This window comes from Bufo bufo, chromosome 1 (assembly GCF_905171765.1).
Source record: "Bufo bufo chromosome 1, aBufBuf1.1, whole genome shotgun sequence".
Taxonomy (NCBI): domain Eukaryota; kingdom Metazoa; phylum Chordata; class Amphibia; order Anura; family Bufonidae; genus Bufo; species Bufo bufo.
The window spans coordinates 774456383-774476589 of NC_053389.1; the positions used below are offsets into that span (position 1 = coordinate 774456383).

At 45.1% G+C, this 20207-nt stretch overlaps 1 protein-coding gene across 1 annotated transcript in view; it reads left to right on the forward strand.

The window, feature by feature from the left end:
• Positions 1-20207, forward strand: part of LOC120987787 (chromaffin granule amine transporter-like) — a 520630-nt gene that overhangs the window by 376037 nt on the left and 124386 nt on the right. Inside the window, exons 6-7 of the mRNA XM_040415909.1 lie at positions 1980-2072; positions 2172-2261. Coding sequence (XP_040271843.1) covers positions 1980-2072; positions 2172-2261 — 183 coding nt within the window. The remainder of the gene's footprint in view (positions 1-1979; positions 2073-2171; positions 2262-20207) is intronic.

Sequence of the window (20207 nt, forward strand, 5' to 3'; positions counted from 1 at the left end):
TCCTCTGACCTCTGCTGTGCAAAACAGAAACCCTGTGGATATGGCGGCCTCTGCGCTTATGGGCGGGCGCAATCTTTGAAGACCAGACTTCCATAGTACATGCAGGGAGGGAAAAATGAAAACTCAAACAGTAAATCGCAGGTTCCTAAAGGGGTTAATATAACTGAGCTCCAGTACATGTACAATGCGTATTTTGTGATCTTGTACTAAAATAGAAAATCCAGTTTTTCCTGATCATTCTGTGCCCATTACCCCATAATAAGAAAGTGAAAACAGAATGTTTGAAATCTTTGTTACTTTATTTAAAGGAAAAAACTAAAACTTTGCATTGACATAAGTATTCAGACTTTACTCAGTACTTTTCCTGTCTTCTTGGGGATGATGCCACAAGGTTTGCACACCTGGATTTTGGGATGTTCTGCCATTCTTCTCTGCAGATCCTCTCAAGCTCTGTCAGGTTGGATGGGGACCGTCGGTGGACAGCCATTTTCAGGTCTCTCCAGAGATGTTCGATTGGGTTCAAGTCAGGGCTGTGACTGGGCCACTCAAGGACATTCACAGAGTTATCCCTAAGCCATTCATTTGTTGTCTTGTTTGTGTGTTACGACCATTTTCTGTTGGATGGTAAACCAGTGATGGTTGACCTTCTGGAAGTTTCTCCCGTCTGCACACAAGATCTTTGGAGCTCAGCCAGAGTGACCATTAGGTTCTTGTTCACCTCTTTAGCAAGGCTCTTTTCCCCTAATTATTTAGTTTGGTGGATCGGCCAGCTTTGGGAAAAGTCCTGGTTGTTCCAAACTTCTTCCATTTAAGAATTATGGAGACCATTGTGCTCTTGGGAACTTTCAGTGGATCAGACATTTTTTAGCCCCTTCTCCAGATCTTTGCCTCTACATAATCCTGTCTCTGAGCTCTACATGCAGTTCTCTCCTGTTGGCTTGGTTTTTGCTCTAGTATGCATTGTCAGTTTTGAGAACTCATATAGACAGGGCTTTGTCTTTCCAAATCATGTACACTCACCTGAATTTAACACAGGTGGACTCCAATCAAGGCGTAGAAACATCTCAAAGATGGTCAAGAAAAAAGGGAGGCCCCCCTAAATTTCAAGTGTCCGTGCCAAATTTTATTCTTTCCTTTTTAGTAAATTTGCAACAATTTCTAAAATTCTGTTTTCACTTTCTCATTATGAGGTGTGTGCAGAACGATGGGGGAAAGTTTTTTTTTTTTTTTTTTACCACAAGGCCGCAACATGACAAAATGTGAAAAAAGTGAAAGGGTCTGAGGACTTTCTGAATGCATTGTAAGTAAATTACATTGTTGTACGCTACCTGGCTAGTTTTCCTGTGGGAAATAATAATTTTCCTTGGTTTTTTGTTCCACAGTCAATGAAGAATATAATTAGCACAGCTTAATTTATTACTGAGAATAGAGATTGATTGTTTCCTCAGTATCGTTCCTTATAGGCATTGGGGTATATTACTGGCATAGATTGTCGAACTGCTGGAAAAGTACAGTACTTAGTTTCTCTACTTGGTCCACTCCATGCATGACCAGCACTCCATTCACAACAGTAAACCTTATTAGGATCTTTGGACTATCACGGACCACCAACCACTACCTATATTGGTACTTGGCCTATAAAACCGTTAATCCCTCAGACTCCACTTCCCGATTTCACCCACAAATCAAATCTGATAGCAACTCACTATAGGTCCACTGGTCTGTACATAACATGGACGCTATACAGGGGTTTAACCATGAATGGAGCTTAGCTGCAGTACCAAGAAAAGATGTACTTCACATACAGACTGTTTGGTTACACCAGTGAGCTCTTCTTTTACATGATCAATGGTTGAAAATCAGAGTCCTACAAGTCAAACAGTGTGGCAGTTTTATAGTGACAGCTCGTCACCATCACCTAACCGTGACCCCCAGGACTCTCCAATGATATATACTGACTTAAATACATGTATCTACAGGTTTGGGAATACTTGCAGATATATACCCTGATGACTATGAAAGAGGGAAGGCCATGGGCATCGCACTAGGAGGAATGGCAGTGGGTTTACTCAGTAAGTACTATGATTTTAAAGTTTCATCAGTCTGTTGGTTTTTAGTTTTGACCTGCCTTCTGTAAAGTTTTCCTCTCTGATATTTCCCTCTTTTTTCAGCTGGTGCCCCCTTTGGTTCAGTCATGTATGAGTTTGTTGGGAAAGCGTCTCCATTCTTAGTGCTGGCCGCTCTCACTCTGCTAGATGGAGGTAATATAAAAAAATTTTTTTAAAGTAGAAATAGAGTTTTACAACGGACATGAGCTTTGTGACAAACTCCCCTCTTTTGAGTTTGCCACGAGTACTTGGAGAGGACTACTTGCCAGCCTCTTACCATGTGATTACCGTCCCATGTTGAATTCACCGGTTTTATGCAATAGCTGCATAGTTATATAAGTTCATGTATTTTGCTGTTTTTTGCTACCATGTGGCTAATGGAGTCTTGCCTCTGTCCTTGGGAGATAAATGGATCACTTCTCAATTGTCTCCAGGACAAAAGACTGTGTAGAACTGGTTTTGGACAGAAAAGCCAAGAATACAGCCAGGCCAAAGAGACTTTTACAAACTTTTGAATTCCTGGTCTAATTCGTGCCATTTTGGGATGTGTTAAATGTCTATGTGTATTGTAAAGGGTGGAACATTGTATATTTGAGTAAGTAATGTCTGTCCTATTGTCTCCCCGTGTGTATTGGCAATTTCCCTTTGTCCTGAGAGATAATGGAATTACACCTCGGTTGTCTCCAGGACAGAGGCCATTGTGTATTGTCCTGCCTGGGTGTCACGAGGGTGTCAAGAACCACGCCTGACTCCGTTATACCTGGGGTCAGGAAGTCGCAGCGGTTGGCTGCACGCTCTATGTAAGATAGGGCTGTTTCCTTATGGTAGCTTTCTGGGTTTGCTTTGCAAACCCTTTTGGCTCACTCAGGGATCCGTAGCTCCTTCTCCTCAGCTGTTCCTTGTCCAGCACTCCCAAACCTCCTTATATTCCCCTCTCACACTTCTCTGGTTGCCAGATATAGAGCTTCCTGCCTGGACATTTATTCTGACCCTCTGGAGCTGTGTTGCTGCGTTCTCTGGTAGTTGGTCCAGAACGCTTCCCTCCGGATCCCTGTTGGACCTTTTTGGTCTATTGTGGTCGCCCACCTGGGTGTATGTGTTTGTCTGTTTTGTCTGTCCTCTCCCTGGTGTTTCCCTCTTAGTGACAGTGGTGCGGACTAGCTATCCCACCGGCCCGTTCACTATCTAGGGCTCATTTTAGGGAAAGCCAGGGTTTAGGCACGTGATCGCCGCACGGGTGAGGAACCCGTCTAGGGACGTCAGGGCAGTCAGGTGCCAGCCGCAAGGTGAGTTAGGGGTCACCACCTTTCCCTCTCCCTTGGGCAGGGCTTTCCCTTTTTCCTCCCTGTGCGTGACGCCGGTCATTACACTGGGATAATTATGTTAACCATTGTGTACCATAATTATATCACAGGCAGAGGGGAGGATGTTATGTGGGTTGTAACCTTTGTGTTATGGGTTAATGTATGTTATTTGTGGGTGTCTCCCTTGCATGGGAGCAGGGGATAAAATAAATTCTATGTTTGAGTGCCTGCGTGCTTCCAGTAAACGTTTTCCAGCATTCAGCTTTGGCTCATGTATGGACTTATAGGGCGATACCAGCGATACTGGCGATACCAGCGATACCGGCGATACCAGCGATAGCGATTTATTGCTCTGTGGATTATTTGGCTGTGCTAGTACATGGGAAGAAGGGAATACTAGATGGTGACACAGATGATACCGTCACAAGCTTCTTAAAATTCGTTTTGTGTCCAGTTTGTTAAATTTTTCAAAAACATTGATTTTGATTCTACCCTAAGAATGAGCGAACTGATTTCGAATAAACAGGGTTCTTTATGATTTCACAAAAATTTGTCCACCAAATGAATCCGAAGTTTACCAGGGTTGCTTCAGATGAATAGAGTAAATTGGTGCTCAGCGCCATTTTAATGCATATATTGGTGGACAAAACCATGAGAGGAAGAAGGATGCTCACATCACACTGGGAGGAAGTGTGTGTGTGGTGGGGCTTGCCTTGATTGTCTCAGACTCAAAAACAGCCTCATCAGCCAATCGAGGTGGCAGCAGGTAGAAGTCACTCTGTGTTGATAATAAACAAATTACTTTTCTGTCTAGGTGCTAACTAGTGATGAGCGAGCGCCAAAGTATTTGAGTGTTCGGCCCGAACACATTGCTATATTTGTGTGCTCAGCCGAGCACCCGAGTATAATGGAAGTCAATGGGAGACAACCAGGCACCCCCTGCTCGGAAGAGAAGTGGGTGTCTGGTTTATAAAAAAGGTTAGAAATTGATGGAAACCCCATCAAAATGGTTTGGAAACAGCATTAAGAGGATAGCTGGATGCATCTAAGACTCCTATTATGTACAACATACAATAGACAACCACACAAAGGCTGTATGCCAAAAGCCAGGTAAGTGCAAGCCATCAATCTATCCATGAGACAGATGACAAGCTTAGTCAGCATACCTTAGTATGGCAGCCTTGTGCACTATGAGATATTCCAAACCAGCTCTCATCTGACTGAGAACTAGTAAACCTGAAAGTTATTTTGCATCTGTTGGATGGCTTGGGTGGACCTGCACACCTAGATCAATATCATTATGGCGACAAAAAGTTTTCCAATTGTCCAAACATAATATTCAATAATCTTCCTATATAGTTTTGTCATGTAAAAACTCATTTGCATAAACATGGGCAAGTGGGAAAGACATGCAAATGAGCAGAATCTGCCTTGTTTTTCATAAGACTATGAAAACCAATAGATGGCGCTATTGAATTATGAACAGCTCCCTCTATTGGTTTCACAGTCTTATGACATGACAAATATTCTTGTCATGAGACTATGAAACCAATAGAGGGCGCTATTGTTATGAACAGCGCCCTCTATTGGTTTCACAGTCTTATGACAAGACAAATATTCTTGTCAGAAGACTATGAAACCAATAGAGGGCGCAATTGTTATACACAGCGCCCTCTATTGGTTTCACAGTTATGACAAGACAAATATTCTTGTCAGAAGACTATGAAACCAATAGAGGGAGCTATTATTATGAACAGCGCCCTCTATTGGTTTCACAGTCTTATGACAAGACAAATATTCTTGTCAGAAGACTATGAAACCATCTATTGGTTTCATAGTCTTCTGACAAGAATATTAGACTGAGTCTTATGACAAGCTTACTAGTGTAGCCTTTTGCATGGAAAATTTGCGATTAGAATATTCGCGATTTGAATATTCACGATCTATACTAGGATGATATCTGACACTGGGAAAGCTGGGTAATAACTCAGTGATAAAATCTGACACTGGGAAAGCTGGGTAATAACTCGCGATCTACACTGAGTTATTACCCAGCTTTTCCAGTGTCAGATATTATCACTTACTACATAATTATTACATAATATTTGCTATATATTAGTTTTTTTGGTTAAGAATATTTTTTTTCTTTTTCTCCTTTAAAACCCTATAGGGCGGAAAATACAGTAATTAATTTTTTTACATCTCCATATTAAAAGCCTCATGTGTATTTTTTGTAGAACAAGCTGTAGATTTTCTTGATACAATTTTGGATTAAGACTTTTTAAATTACTTTTTATTCAATTTTTGGGGGGAGGTGAAGTGACAAAAAAAATGCAAATTGTCAATTTTGATGTGTTTTTTCTATCACGCTATTTGATGTATGGGATAAATACCTTGCTCAAAAAAATAAAGGGAACACTTAAACAACACAATGTAACTCCAAGTCAATCACACTTCTGTGAAATCAAACTGTCCACTTAGGAAGCAACACTGAGTGACAATCAATTTCACATGCTGTTGTGCAAATGGGATAGACAACAGGTGGAAATTATAGGCAATTAGCAAGACACCCCCAATAAAGGAGTGGTTCTGCAGGTGGTGACCACAGACCACTTCTCAGTTCCTATGCTTCCTGGCTGATGTTTTGGTCACTTTTGAATGCTGCCGGTGCTTTCACTCTAGTGGTAGCATGAGACGGAGTCTACAACCCACACAAGTGGTTCAGGTAGTGCAGCTTATCCAGGATGGCACATCAATGCGAGCTGTGGCAAGAAGGTTTGCTGTGTCTGTCAGCGTAGTGTCCAGAGCATGGAGGCGCTACCAGGAGACAGGCCAGTACATCAGGAGACGTGGAGGAGGCCGTAGGAGGGCAACAACCCAGCAGCAGGACCGCTACCTCCGCCTTTGTGCAAGGAGGAACAGGAGGAGCACTGCCAGAGCCCTGCAAAATGACCTCCAGCAGGCCACAAATGTGCATGTGTCTGCTCAAACGGTCAGAAACAGACTCCATGAGGGTGATATAAGGGCCCGACGTCCACAGGTGGGGGTTGTGCTTACAGCCCAACACTGTGCAGGACGTTTGGCATTTGCCAGAGAACACCAAGATTGGCAAATTCGCCACTGGCGCCCTGTGCTCTTCACAGATGAAAGCAGGTTCACACTGAGCACATGTGACAGACGTGACAGAGTCTGGAGACGCCGTGGAGAACGTTCTGCTGCCTGCAACATCCTCCAGCATGACCGGTTTGGCATTGGGTCAGTAATGGTGTGGGGTGGCATTTCTTTGGAGGGCCGCACAGCCCTCCATGTGCTCGCCAGAGGTAGCCTGACTGCCATTAGGTACCGAGATGAGATCCTCAGACCCCTTGTGAGACCATATGCTAGTGCGGTTGGCCCTGGGTTCCTCCTAATGCAAGACAATGCTAGACCTCATGTGGCTGGAGTGTGTCAGCAGTTCCTGCAAGACAAAGGCATTAATGCTATGGACTGGCCCGCCCGTTCCCCAGACCTGAATCCAATTGAGCACATATGGGACATCATGTCTCGCTCTATCCACCAACGTCACGTTGCACCACAGACTGTCCAGGAGTTGGCAGATGCTTTAGTCCAGGTCTGGGAGGAGATCCCTCAGGAGACCGTCCACCACCTCATCAGGAGCATGCACAGGCATTGTAAGGAGGTCATACAGGCACGTGGAGGCCACACACACTACTGAGCCTCATTTTGACTTGTTTTAAGGACATTACATCAAAGTTGGATCAGCCTGTAGTGTGTTTTTCCACTTTAACTTTGAGTGTGACTCCAAATTCAAGACCTCCATGGGTTGAAAATTTTGATTTCCATTTTTTTATTTTGTGTCGTTTTGTTGTCAGCACATTCAACTATGTAAAGAACAAAGTATTTCAGAAGAATATTTAATTAACTCAGATCTAGGATGTGTTATTTTTGTGTTCTCTTTATTTTTTTGAGCAGTGCATTATATTTTAATAGTAAGGGCATTTTTGTACGTAGTAATGTCAAAAATGTTTATCTTTTTTATTTTTTTATTTATTTTTATTTCATTTTGGGGAAAGGGGTGTAATTAGAATTTTTATATTTTAATATTTTTTTTATTTTAAAACTTTTTATTCTTTTACACTTTTTAATAATTCCCCTAGAGAACTTGAACAAGCGGTCATTAGATTGCTTTTCTCATAGACTACAATGCATTAAAATTGGAGTCTGAGAATTTTACTGTGGGTCACATTTATTAAGACCGGCGTTTTAGATGCTGATCTTAATAAAGCACTAAGCTGGCGGTAGTTCCGCCAAAGTTATGAAGAGGCGCAGGGCTCTCCATAAGATCTGCGCATCCAGCACCAGTTATAAATGTAAGACAGCTTCCGAGCCTCCCGACCCGTCCCCACCCACGCCACTTATTTAGACCTGGCGTGTAATTACGGATTACAGATTGCGGTGTAACTAACTCTTGTGCCACAATCTGAACCTGAAATACGCCTAATTTAGTCGTATTTCAGAATGATAAATGACCCCTATTTTGCTATAGAGCCCAGCCACAGAGTCTACATATGAACCTCTCTGTGGCAGCCTCAGATCATTTAAGAGGACCGAGGCTGCCACACACATCATCTGGCTCCCCCAATTCCCGCTAGGAGGAGCTCTCAGATGCCAGTCATCTGAGGGGTTAAATGTGTGAGATCAATGTTTAAAACAGCAGGCACCCTGCACCATATTTAAATATCTGACTCCTGATTTAGGGCAGGCAGTCAGGAAGGGGTTAATAGTAAAGAAAGGTCTTTTTTGAACTTGCATTTTTAAACACAAACAACACAGTAGAAGAAATGTCACCGGCGCCAATACTGCAATATTCCGAAAGTAAATTGTCAATAGCAGTGAGCGTTTGTGTAGAAAGAGAGGCATTAAAATGTATGGGCTCCGGCAAGGTGAAATTCATTATCACCGAAGTCTCGCGGAACTGTGATGAATAATTTCGGCATTCGATTTTTAAACTTTTAAAACAATTTTAAAACCAAAACTGACTTTGGATCCAAGTTTTAAAATGGTTTTCAAGTTCTAAAGTCCGCAGTTATTCTCCAAAGTCCCGCAAGATTTCCCTCACCGGAGCTCATACATTTGAATGCTGTACAGAGACACATCTCCGTAAAGCATTCAAACGAAGTTTTGAGCAAATCGACTTTGGACCTATGATCTGAAATTCGATTTACTCAACACTAGTGGTCAGTAGTGTTGATCGAGCATGCTCGGCCGAACACCAGTTCGGCTCGATCATCTCGATGCTCAGCACATGGCTGTATTCGGCCAAATACCACATCTGCTCGAGCGCAATGCTCGAGTCTCCCCCCCGCACGTTTGTAGGCTGCTATGCAGTCAATAAACATACAGGTAAGTACTGCCAATCACTGTAATGCTTGTAGCCATGTTGGTTACTGGCATTACAGTGATTGGCTGTCCGGAATGCGAGTTCAGCTTAGTGTTAGGGATAGCTGTGCTGAAGAAGGGAAAGATAGTGTAGGGAGTGAAATATTTTTTTTAAGTTTAAAAACTTGTCAGAGACCCAAAAGTCCTTTTAAGGACTATTGTTGTGTGTGGCAGCAGCAATATTTATTTTTAGCGCAACGTGCGCTAAATTGCTAAAACTCTTCAGACCCAATATCTATTTTTAGCGCATCTTGCGCTAAATAGAATGCAATAGTTAGGCTGCTGCAGACAGCGACACTATCTGCACTGCACGTTATCTGTGTAACGTGTGCGCATCCCAAAAATATCTGACATCCAGGGTACTTTTTCTGTAGACTGTGTCTGCTGCGGACAGTGACATTAGCTGCGCTACATCTCCTATGTAACGTGTGCGCATCCAAAAAATATCAGTGGCTTTCAGTGTACTGCGGACAGTGACATTACCTGGGGTACATCTCCTGTGTAACGTTTCCACATCCCAAATACCTGTGACATTCCCTGTAATTTTAAATTAGCCGCTGCTGACATCAGTGACATTATCTGCAGTATATCTCCTGTGTGATGTTTCCACATCCGAAATACCTATGACACTCCCTGTAATTTTTTATTAGCCGCTGCTGACATCAGCGATATTATCTGCGGTATATCTCCTGTGTGACGTTTCCACATCCCAAATACCTTTTTTTATTTTATTTTTTGCGCATACACTTACAAATCCTACGCTACTGTACGTGTGACATACTTTCAAGCAAATATAACATTTAATATGAAGAAGGCGAGCAGTAAGGGACAGGGAAGTGGCCATGATGCTGATGGTGCACGCAGAGGCCGTGGCCCTGGGGGCGCATTGAAACTGTGCCTGCTGCCAGAGCACAAGAAAAACAATCATCCACGATACCTAGCTTCATGTCCCAGTTTGTAGGGTGGCGCAGGACAACGCTCTCGTAGTCAGACCAGTGCGATCAGGTGGTTGGTTGGATTGCAGCAGATAGTGCTTCCAGTCGGTTAAGCACCACCAAGTCCAGTCTCAGTAGCTAAGAGTCTGGTCAACACAATCCTCACCCTGATCATCCTTCCTCCCACCATGGAGAGTCTTGCCAAACAAGTGATCCCACACTCAGATATTCTGATGAGCTCTTTTTAGCACCATTCCTTTATTTGGGTCTCTCGACAAGCCCGCTTGAAGAGGAACATGAGATCTTGTGCCCTGATTCTCAAACTTTTGAGCATCCACAGTCACAAGAAGATGACGGTGGGGAACGGCAATTAGTGTTTCACGAGGTAAATGATGATGATGAGACACAGTTGCCAATAAGTCAATGGCAATTACTGTCTTAAGAAGTTCATGATGAGGATGAGACACAGTTGTCAATAACTGAGGTTGTTGTTAGGTCAACAAATCAGGAGGATAACCAGAGTGAGGAAGTGGAAGAGGAGGTGGTGAACGGTGAAGTCACTGACCCAACCTGGTAAGGTGACAAGCCGAGCGAGGACAGCAGTACAGAGGGGAAGGGATCCACAGCACTGCAACAGGCTGGAAGAGGCAGTGGGGTGGCAAAAGGGAGAAGGCGGGCCACACCAAACAGGCCTGCAACTGTTCCCCGGCGCACACCCTTGCGGAAATCTCCCTTGCCAAGGGTTAGGTGTTCCGCTGTCTGGCGCTTTTTTGAAGAGAGTGCGGACGACAATTTTTTTTCATTTGCAACCTGTGCCATACAAAAATGAGCATGGACATGAACATTAGCAACCTCACCACCACCAGCATGATCCGCCACATGGCATCAAAGCACCGTAATAGGTGGGCCTAACTCTTAGATCCACAATCTGTGTCTGCGGGTCACACCACTGCCTCCTCTTCCTCTGTGTTACGTGCTGGCCAATCCCCTGTCGAAGGTGCATGCCCGGATGCCTCCCCCCTGCACCTGGACCTTCGCAAGCACCATCAGCGACCACATCCACTTCTGTGTCCCAGCGCAGCGTCCAAATGTCCTTACCCCAGGCATTTGAACGCAAGTGCAAATACCCACCCACCCACAGGCCATAGCACTAAATGTGCAACTTTCCAAATAACTGGCCCTAGAAATGTTTCCATTTAGGCTTCTGGACACGGAGGCCTTCTGCAGCCTGATGTCGGCGGCCGTCCCTCATTACGCAGTCCACAGCTGCCACTATATTTCACGGTGTGCCGTGCCCTCCTTACACCAGCATGTGTCCTGTAACATCACCCGTGCCCTGACCAAAGCAATTACTGGAAAGGTCCACTTAACCACTGACACATGGACAAGTGCTTTCGGCCAGGGATGCTATATTTCCCTGACGGCACACTGGGTGAACTTGTGGAGGCCGGGAGCAAGTCGTACCCTGGGATGTCACAGGTGCTACTGATGCCAAGGACTGCGGACCCTAATTCCATCAGGCTTTCTGCCACCACCTACGTTAGTGGCTCCAACCCCCACTTCTCCACCTCCGCATCCTCCTCCACTTCCACCTCAGAATTATCTTCTTGCAGCACCAGTCAGCCATCAGTCGGTAGCTGGAAGCAGTGTATCACTGCAGTGGGGAGGCGTCAACAGGCCGTGCTTAAGCTGATCTGCTTAGGGGACAAACAGAACACTGCCGCAGAGCTGTGGCAAGGGATAAGAAACCAGACTGAACTGTGGCTCTCGCCATCCAACCAGTGCCATCTTAAGAGCATTATAGGCCCCCGGGCAATACAGTGCACTGGGGCCCTGTCTACACAATCACGCACTAGAATAAAAATGCAAATTATCAATAAGGCGATATTTATTGGTACTTTCAACAAAATCAGTGTTTAATATAGGAATAATATATAGGGGGGGCACAAAGATACCACAGTCAAAAATGGGGGGGCAAAAACAAAATAAGTATATATAAATAAGATTACAAAATATGAGAGAATTGCGGTATGCAGGGATACATTTATAATAAAACTATTTACTTACAAAAGAAGCTGTTCAATCGTCTGCTGTGCCGTCCTCTGCTTGCTTCCGCGGATTCTTTCCCCTTCTTTCTGTCTCTCGTCAGTGCGCAGGCGCACTGTTATGGTGGATCTGTGGAAGACACACTGTTATGGGGGCATCTGTGGATGACAGTGTTATTATGCCTCTCATTAGCCCCCATATGCTGCCTCTCATCATTAGCCCCCATATGCTGCCTCTCATCATTAGCCCCCATATGCCTCTCCATTAGCCCCCATATGCCTCTCCATTAGCCCCCATATGCCTCTCCATTAGCCCCCATATGCCTCATTAGCCCCCATATGCCTCTCCATTAGCCCCCATATGCCTCATTAGCCCCCATATGCCTCTCCATTAGCCCCCATATGCCTCTCCATTAGCCCCCATATGCCTCATTAGCCCCCATATGCCTCTCCATTAGCCCCCATATGCCTCTCCATTAGCCCCCATATGCCTCTCCATTAGCCCCCATATGCCTCATTAGCCCCCATATGCCTCATTAGCCCCCATATGCCTCTCCATTAGCCCCCATATGCCTCATTAGCCCCCATATGCCTCATTAGCCCCCATATGCCTCTCCATTAGCCCCCATATGCCTCATTAGCCCCCATATGCCTCTCCATTAGCCCCCATATGCCTCTCCATTAGCCCCCATATGCCTCATTAGCCCCCATATGCCTCATTAGCCCCCATATGCCTCTCCATTAGCCCCCATATGCCTCATTAGCCCCCATATGCCTCTCCATTAGCCCCCATATGCCTCTCCATTAGCCCCCATATGCCTCATTAGCCCCCATATGCCTCTCCATTAGCCCCCATATGCCTCTCCATTAGCCCCCATATGCCTCTCCATTAGCCCCCATATGCCTCATTAGCCCCCATATGCCTCTCCATTAGCCCCCATATGCCTCTCCATTAGCCCCCCATATGCCTCTCTCCATTAGCCCCCCATATGCCTCTCTCCATTAGCCCCCCATATGCCTCTCCATTAGCCCCCCATATGCCTCTCCATTAGCCCCCATATGCCTCTCCATTAGCCCCCTTATGCCCCCAGCAGCCACATTTTCTTATAAAATAAAAAATCACTTACCTCTCCTGCTCCTGGACGCCGCCTGCCTCTCCTCAGTCGACTCTGTGCTCTGAACTGGCGCGCACAGCGTGAGGTCACAGAGCGCCCTCACGCTGTGCGCAGCCCTGCACAGCCGACAGCCGAGGACCAGGAAGTGGTGAGTACAGAGCGTTCACCACTTCCTGGTCTCTCGGTTCTAATGAGCGCTTCCATAATGGAAGCGCTCATTAGTATTCAACTGGGGGAATCAGCGGGGGGGCAACCGGGGGGGCAAAGGACAACATAGGGGGGGCGATTGCCCCCCCTCGCCCGCTGCTAAATGACGGTTGGGAAGTTGGCTGGTGGGTTCACTGGGCAGGAGGGCCCCCAGGCAAGTGGGGCCCCCGGGCAACTGCCCAGCGTGCCCATTCGAAAAGACGGCCCTGCATCCAACCTAGAACCAGGCATGATTGTGTCTGATAATGGACGTAACTTGGTGGCGGCTTTGGAGCTCGGCAAGCTCACACACATACCATGCCTAGCCCATATATTCAACTTTGTAGTTCAGCGGTTTCTCAAAACCTACCCCAATTTGCCTAAGCTACTGGTGAAGGTGTGTCGTGTGTGTGCCGATTTCTGCAAGTCATCAACAGCTTCCGCCGGTCTGTCAATGCTGCAGCAGCGCTTACAATTGCCAGCTCACCGACTGTTATGCGACGTGAGCACGTGCTGGAACTCCACGTTCCACATGTTGGCCAGGCTTTGTGAGCAGCAGAGGGCTGTAGTGGAATACCAGCTGCAACATGTTTGTCGCCTTTCCAGTCAGCTTCCGCTCTTCACAAGAGAGGAGTGGGCATGGATGTCTGACCTCTGTGAGGTTTTAAGAAACTTTGAGGAATCAACACATATGGTGAGCGGCGATAACGCCATCCCACTTCTGTGTCTACACAAACACTCGATGCTCACAATTAAGGCCGACGCTTTGCATGTGGAAGAGGTAGATATGGGGAAAGACATTACACAGGGTGATATCCAGACCACCCTCAGTTCATCTTCTCAGTGCAAATTGGATGAGGAGGAGGAGCATGAGACGGTTGCCTCCTCTACAGAGGGTAGTACCCATAGAAGTTTAATTCCATCTGTTCAGCGTGGATGGGCAGAAGAGGAGGAAGAGGATGAGATTGAAAGTCATCCTCCTGATGACTAGTGTTGAGCACGAATATTCGAATAGCAATTTTTTTATCGCGAATATCGCTACTTCGAGAATTCACGAATATTTAGAATATAGAGCTATATTCTTGTTATATAGAAATTTCAGCATTTTTTCCATCTGAACACATGATTCCTCTCTGCTTCTTTCTTGTGGGCCAATGAGAAGGAAGCAATGTCAAGTTCACAACAATACTTAGTGCACCAATCAGCAATCTGTAGTCAGACCTGCTAAAATGTGAAGTTGCACGTAGTGCGAAAAAATATTCTAATCACTGCTGATTAGCGCAATCACGAATATATTGGAGCACTTGACTATCTGCATATAAAGCTATTCTAATGTTCTGCCGTGCCTACCTTTTTCTCTAGTCTCAGGAAACTTCTAGCAGCTTGAAAAATGTAGCCAAAGTGACCCACGCCTGTATTTCGCTTTACGAATTCGCATTACGCGATTTTTCTATTGCCGATTTGTCGCATTCAATAAAATCTTGAATTCTCGAAATTCGCGAATATATGACGAATATTCTACAAAATATTTGTGAAATATTGCGAATTCGAATATAGCCCTTGCCGCTCATCACTACTGATGACGACAGCGAAGTCTTGCCTGTTGTGACTCTGGCACACATGACTGACACTTTATGTTAGGCTGGCTTTCCCATGACCCGCGCGTTTTACACATTTTGGACAACACCAATTACTGGTTTACTGGTTGTTCACCCTTCTCGACCCCCGCTAAAAAGAGAACTTCTCATCTCTCATGCCTGTGGTGGAGAGGACGAGCAAAATTGTGCAATACCAGAAGGTCCTTGGGGAAAATTGCTCCAAAAATTTCCAGCTGACAACGCTGGCGGCAGAGTACGTAGTTCCTTGGGCAACCGAGCAGGGGAGTCGAGGGGAACACACAGCTGTACCAACAGAGACAGGGCAACACTCTCCAAAGCCTAGGACAGTTTCATGACCCTGATTCCCAGCCTTGTGTCACAGGGAGGGAAAAATTTGGATGGAGAATGAGTACGTAGCAGACCATGTCAGCATCCTCAATGATCCCTCTGTGCCTTACAGCTACTGGGTGTCTAAGCTGGACAAGTGGCATGAACTGGCGCTCTACACCTTGGAGGTGCTGGCCTGCCCTGCTGCCAGCGTTTTGTCAGAGCGAGTATTCAGTGCTGCTGGGGGCATAATAACTGATAAGCGCATCCGCCTGTCAACTGAAAATGCTGACAGGTTGACTCTTATAAAAATGAACTAGGCCTGGATTGCCCTTGACTTCTCTACTCCACCAGAGGAAAGCGGCTGAACATAAAGGCACTTTAAATGTGTTTTTTTTTTTATAATGTACTGAATACACTGTATTCCCATGCACCCCTTCGACCACAAAAAAGGGTATATGGTTCAATCTTCCTTTTATCGTCCTCCTCCTCTTCCATCATATTAACATGCTTATTAGTCTGTCCTCGCTCCTAATGTTGTAGAGGGTCAGCTCACCTGCAGGCCCTCGCATATAATGTTTTAGAGGGTCAGCTCACCAGCAGTCCCTCACCTACAATCTTTTAGACAGCCAGCTCACCTGCAGGCCTTTGCATATAATGTTTTAGAGGGTCAGCTCACCAGCAGGCCCTCACCTACAATCTTTTAGAGGGTCAGCTCACCTGTAGGCCCTCGCATATAATGTTTTTCAGGGTCAGCTCACCAGCAGGCCCTCAACCATAATGTTTTACAGGGTCAGCTCACCAGCAGGCCCTTACCTACAATCTTTTAAAGGGTCAGCAGGCCCTCGCATATTATGTTTTTGAGGGTCTGCTCACCAGCAGGCCCTCGCATATTATGTTTTTGAGGGTTAGCTCACCAGCAGGCCCTCAACCATAATTTTTTCAATGGTTAGCTAAGCAGCAGGCACTCACCCATAATTTTTTCAATGGTTAGCTCAGCAGCAAGCACTCGCCCATAATTTTTTCGATTCTCAGATCAGCAGCAGGCACTCACCCCTAATGTTTTAGAGGGTTACCAGCAGGCCCTTGCTCCTAATGTTTTTGAGGGTCACCAGCAGGCCATCAATCATAATTTTTCAAGGGTGTATGATGCCCTCCTTTATGTGTAATAAAGGGTGTATTTGAGTGCCTTATAATTTTTGGAAGCCCTTTCACTTAGTGCATAGGCTTTATGAGTATAGGAGTCCCACTAGCTGAACAATTGTACTACTCGGACAACATCGTTCCCAGTAGCGACCTGGGAGTCCAAGATGCATCCAGACATCCTCCCCATGCTGTTTCCAAACCATTTCGGTGGTGTTTCCATCAATTTCTGACCTTTTCCTATGAACCAGACACCCTCCCCTCTTCAGAGCAGGGGGTGCCTGGTTTAATGCTCGGGTTCTCTCATTGACTTCTATTGTGCTCGGGTGCTCTGTAGAGCACCCGAGCATCCCGAGGTGTTCGACCTGAGCACTTTGGTGCTCGATAAACACTTGTGGTCAGCGATAATGGCAGAAACATTGTGGCTGCGTTAAACCTGGGGGAAATAACACAATGGCCAAGGAACTATCCTCACATTCCTTATGTGGCAAGAGAAGCCCTCCTAAACATGCAGTGACAGAACGGTCTGCCATTAACCCCTTCAGGACCCTGCTATTTTTTACCTTACGCACCAGGCCATTTTTTGGAAATTTGACATGTGTCATTTTATGTGGTAAAAACTTTGGAACGCTTTTACTTATCCAAGCCATTCTAAGATTGCTTTCTTGTGACACATCGTATTTCATGATAGTAGTAAATTTCTGTTGATATTTTTCATTTACCAAACATTTTTACCCAAAAATTTGAAAAAAATTCACAACTTTCCTAATTTCAAGTTCTCTTCTTTTAAAACAGATAGTGATACCTCATATAATAGTTATTACTTTACATTTCCCATATGTCTATTTTATGTTTGGATCGTTTTGTGAATGCCATTTTTTGGGGGGGGGGGGGGGGGGGGGGGGGGCAATAGAAGACTTAGAAGTTTAGAAGCAAATCTTGAAATTTTTCAGAAAATTTCCAAAACCCACTTTTTAAGGACCAGTTCAGGTCTGAAGTCACTTTGTGAGGCTTACATAATAGAAACCACCCATAAATGGCTCCATATTGGAAACTAAACCCCTCAACATATTCAAAACTGATTTTACAAACTTTGTTAAAGGGATTCGGTCACCAGATTTAACCCTATTAAGCTATCTGACATTAGAGATATGCTAATGTCAGCTAAACCTAACTAGCCTATTCCTACTTTTATCTATGCCCCCGTTATGCCAGAAATCAAACTTTTATAGGTGTTCCACAAGAATTAAAGGAAAATGTAGATGAAATTTCAGAATTTCACTTTTTTGGCAGATTTTCCATTTTAATCCATTTTTTTCCAGTAACAAAGCAAGGGTTAGCAGCCAAACAAAACGCAATATTTATTACCCTGATTCTGTACTTTACAGAAACACCCCATTTGTGATCATAAATTTCTGTACGAGCAGGCGGCAGGGCGCAGAAGGAAAGGAGCACCATGTGGTTTTTGGAGGGCAGATTTCACTGTGGTAATTTTAAGTTGCTATGTCACATTTGAAGACCCCCTGATGCAACCCTAGAGTAGAAACTCCAAAAAAGTGACCCCATTTTGGAAACTACGGTACTATTTTAGGTTACATATGAGTTTTGATTGCTCTATATTACACTTTTTTTGAGGCAGTTTAACAAAATAGAGCTGTTTTGGCACCGTTTTTATTTTTTGTTTTTTACAATGTTCGCTAAAACAAAATAACAAATACTTTATTAAATTGTCTCAATAAAATATAGGGGTATCTACCCAAACTGCACAAAGCAGCAACTTAAATAGTCACTGATTTATGGCACCACCCTCATAAATAACCACATAGATGGCGGTGGGGCCATATCGGGATAAATGAAGGGTGGATCCCACAAACTAAAACCCACCAACACTTAGGGGGGCCAAAACACCACAGGGTCCTAGGTGTGTGACCTGGGTGAGGTACTATCTAGGTGGATATCTGGTATCAAGTAGACACCAGGTATCACTCCTAACAGTGAATGTCAGCAGACATCCACTGTACTAACATAGTACAGGTGCAGGACTGTGGCAGGGCAAAACCCTTGGTTCTGTTAAATGTACTTGGAGCACCGATTACCCTGACACTGTCCTCAGTGGTAAATGCTCTACACGTTTCCATGCATTAAACATGCATTTCATCAGAAGCAACATGCACCACAAATAATGAAGCCCAAAACCTCTGACATAGATGTTTGACCGAGGCTATGAACACAAGGCAGAGGTAGGGTGACCTGCCTGACACCGAGTTCCTCTAGTGTGAGGTACGGTATTGTCACTAGGATCTACACTCCTGCCTAAGCTAACCACCTCTAGGTTGAGGGGCAGCGTGCTGGTGTGCAAACAAATTGGCGCTGTAATGGCCGCAAAGCGGCTCACAGAACGCCGCAATTTAAAGGGTGAAACCCCGCCCCGCTAGACATGCCCCCCGCGTGACAGCCAATCCGGCCAGGAGGTTCGGTACAGGAACAACCAATGGCTGAACAGCGGGAGGAGCTACATCAGTCCCGGGGAAAGTGCAATGCATCGCATTAAAGACAAAAATTCACGGCGGCTCAGTATGAGCATGCCATCGCAACATCAAAACCTAAACATTACCGTCTGTAGACAGTGGAATAAGACCAAAATCGAGGAACCTAAGAAAGAGTGCTGACACACAGCTGTATACTAGGGAGCCCAAGTATATCCAATAGTACCCCTGATGTTTAATACATGAATAACATAGGACTCAACAAAGCCAGTGTAAATTCATATAAAGGGCACAAACGAGATGGCATCATTGAGGCCAGACGGTTTGATGGTATTTAAAGAAAAAATCCATCTCGCCTCTTTTTGCAGCAGGATGCGGTCACAGTCACCGCCCCTTGATGACATCTTCACAGAATCAATCACCTGAAATTTAACTGATGACGTTCTTCCACTGTGAAAATCCGATACAATAGGCGTGCAATAGGGGTGTCCTTTAGGTTCGTAATGTCCAAAACATGCTCCCCAATGCGTCGCCTAAGCTCCCTAATGGTTTTGCCAACATATTTGATGCCACACACGCATGTCATTAGGTAGATAACACCAATCGACTTGCAGTTGTAAAATTACCTAATAAAAAAGGTCTAAAGTGCTGCTGGCAAAACTCTTGGTCTTGTCTATAAACCCACAGAATTTGCAGGATCCACAGGGAAATGTCCCTGTGAGCGGATTACGCAACCAAGACTGTGGTTTAGGGCTTACATATAGACTGTGTGTCAACATATCTCGTAAGTTGTTGCTACGCGGATAGGTTATAGTAGCAGGGGGGGGTTTTAGACAATACCCCTCCGGTATCCCAATAACTGCTACGGAACAAACAGTGACATCCTCCCAATCAACCCGAATGACACCTAATATCCCAGCCACCGCCAAGCAGGATGATTTACAGATAATCAACTTATCTTCCCGTGTTCTTACCACTTTGGAAACCCAAGTTTTACAGAAAGGCCTCTAGTTTGTCCCCATGCGGAGGTTTTACTGTTTCGGCTGGGTGAAAGACTTAAATTTGTTTGCGCGCAAACTTAAATGGCGCAAGTTTTTTGTCACCCATGACCGCAGAAAGTGTGAAGAACTGGGAATTGAGACTTCGGATCTGCCGGATGTCCAAATCTTGGCTGACATGTTTGCCGAGGGACAACGGGTTCCAGGGGATGGTCCCTTCACTAATCTTAGACTGCCATCTACCAAAATGCCCCCATCAGTGATTGTACTCCTATTGACACATTTGTGTCTGTGGTCTCTAGCATGTTAAGTCAGATTGATCTCCATGCATATAGCATGGATAATCTGAATGAACAGGAGAGAGAGGCTCTCTGGACGCTCCAACAGGACAAGGAGCTGGTGATTAAACCTTCAGACAAGGGTGGGAATATTGTGATCCTTGGGCACGAGCAATACCACAACATGTGCATTAGAGATGTCGCGAACATAAAATTTTCCGTTCGCGAACGGCGAACGCGAATTT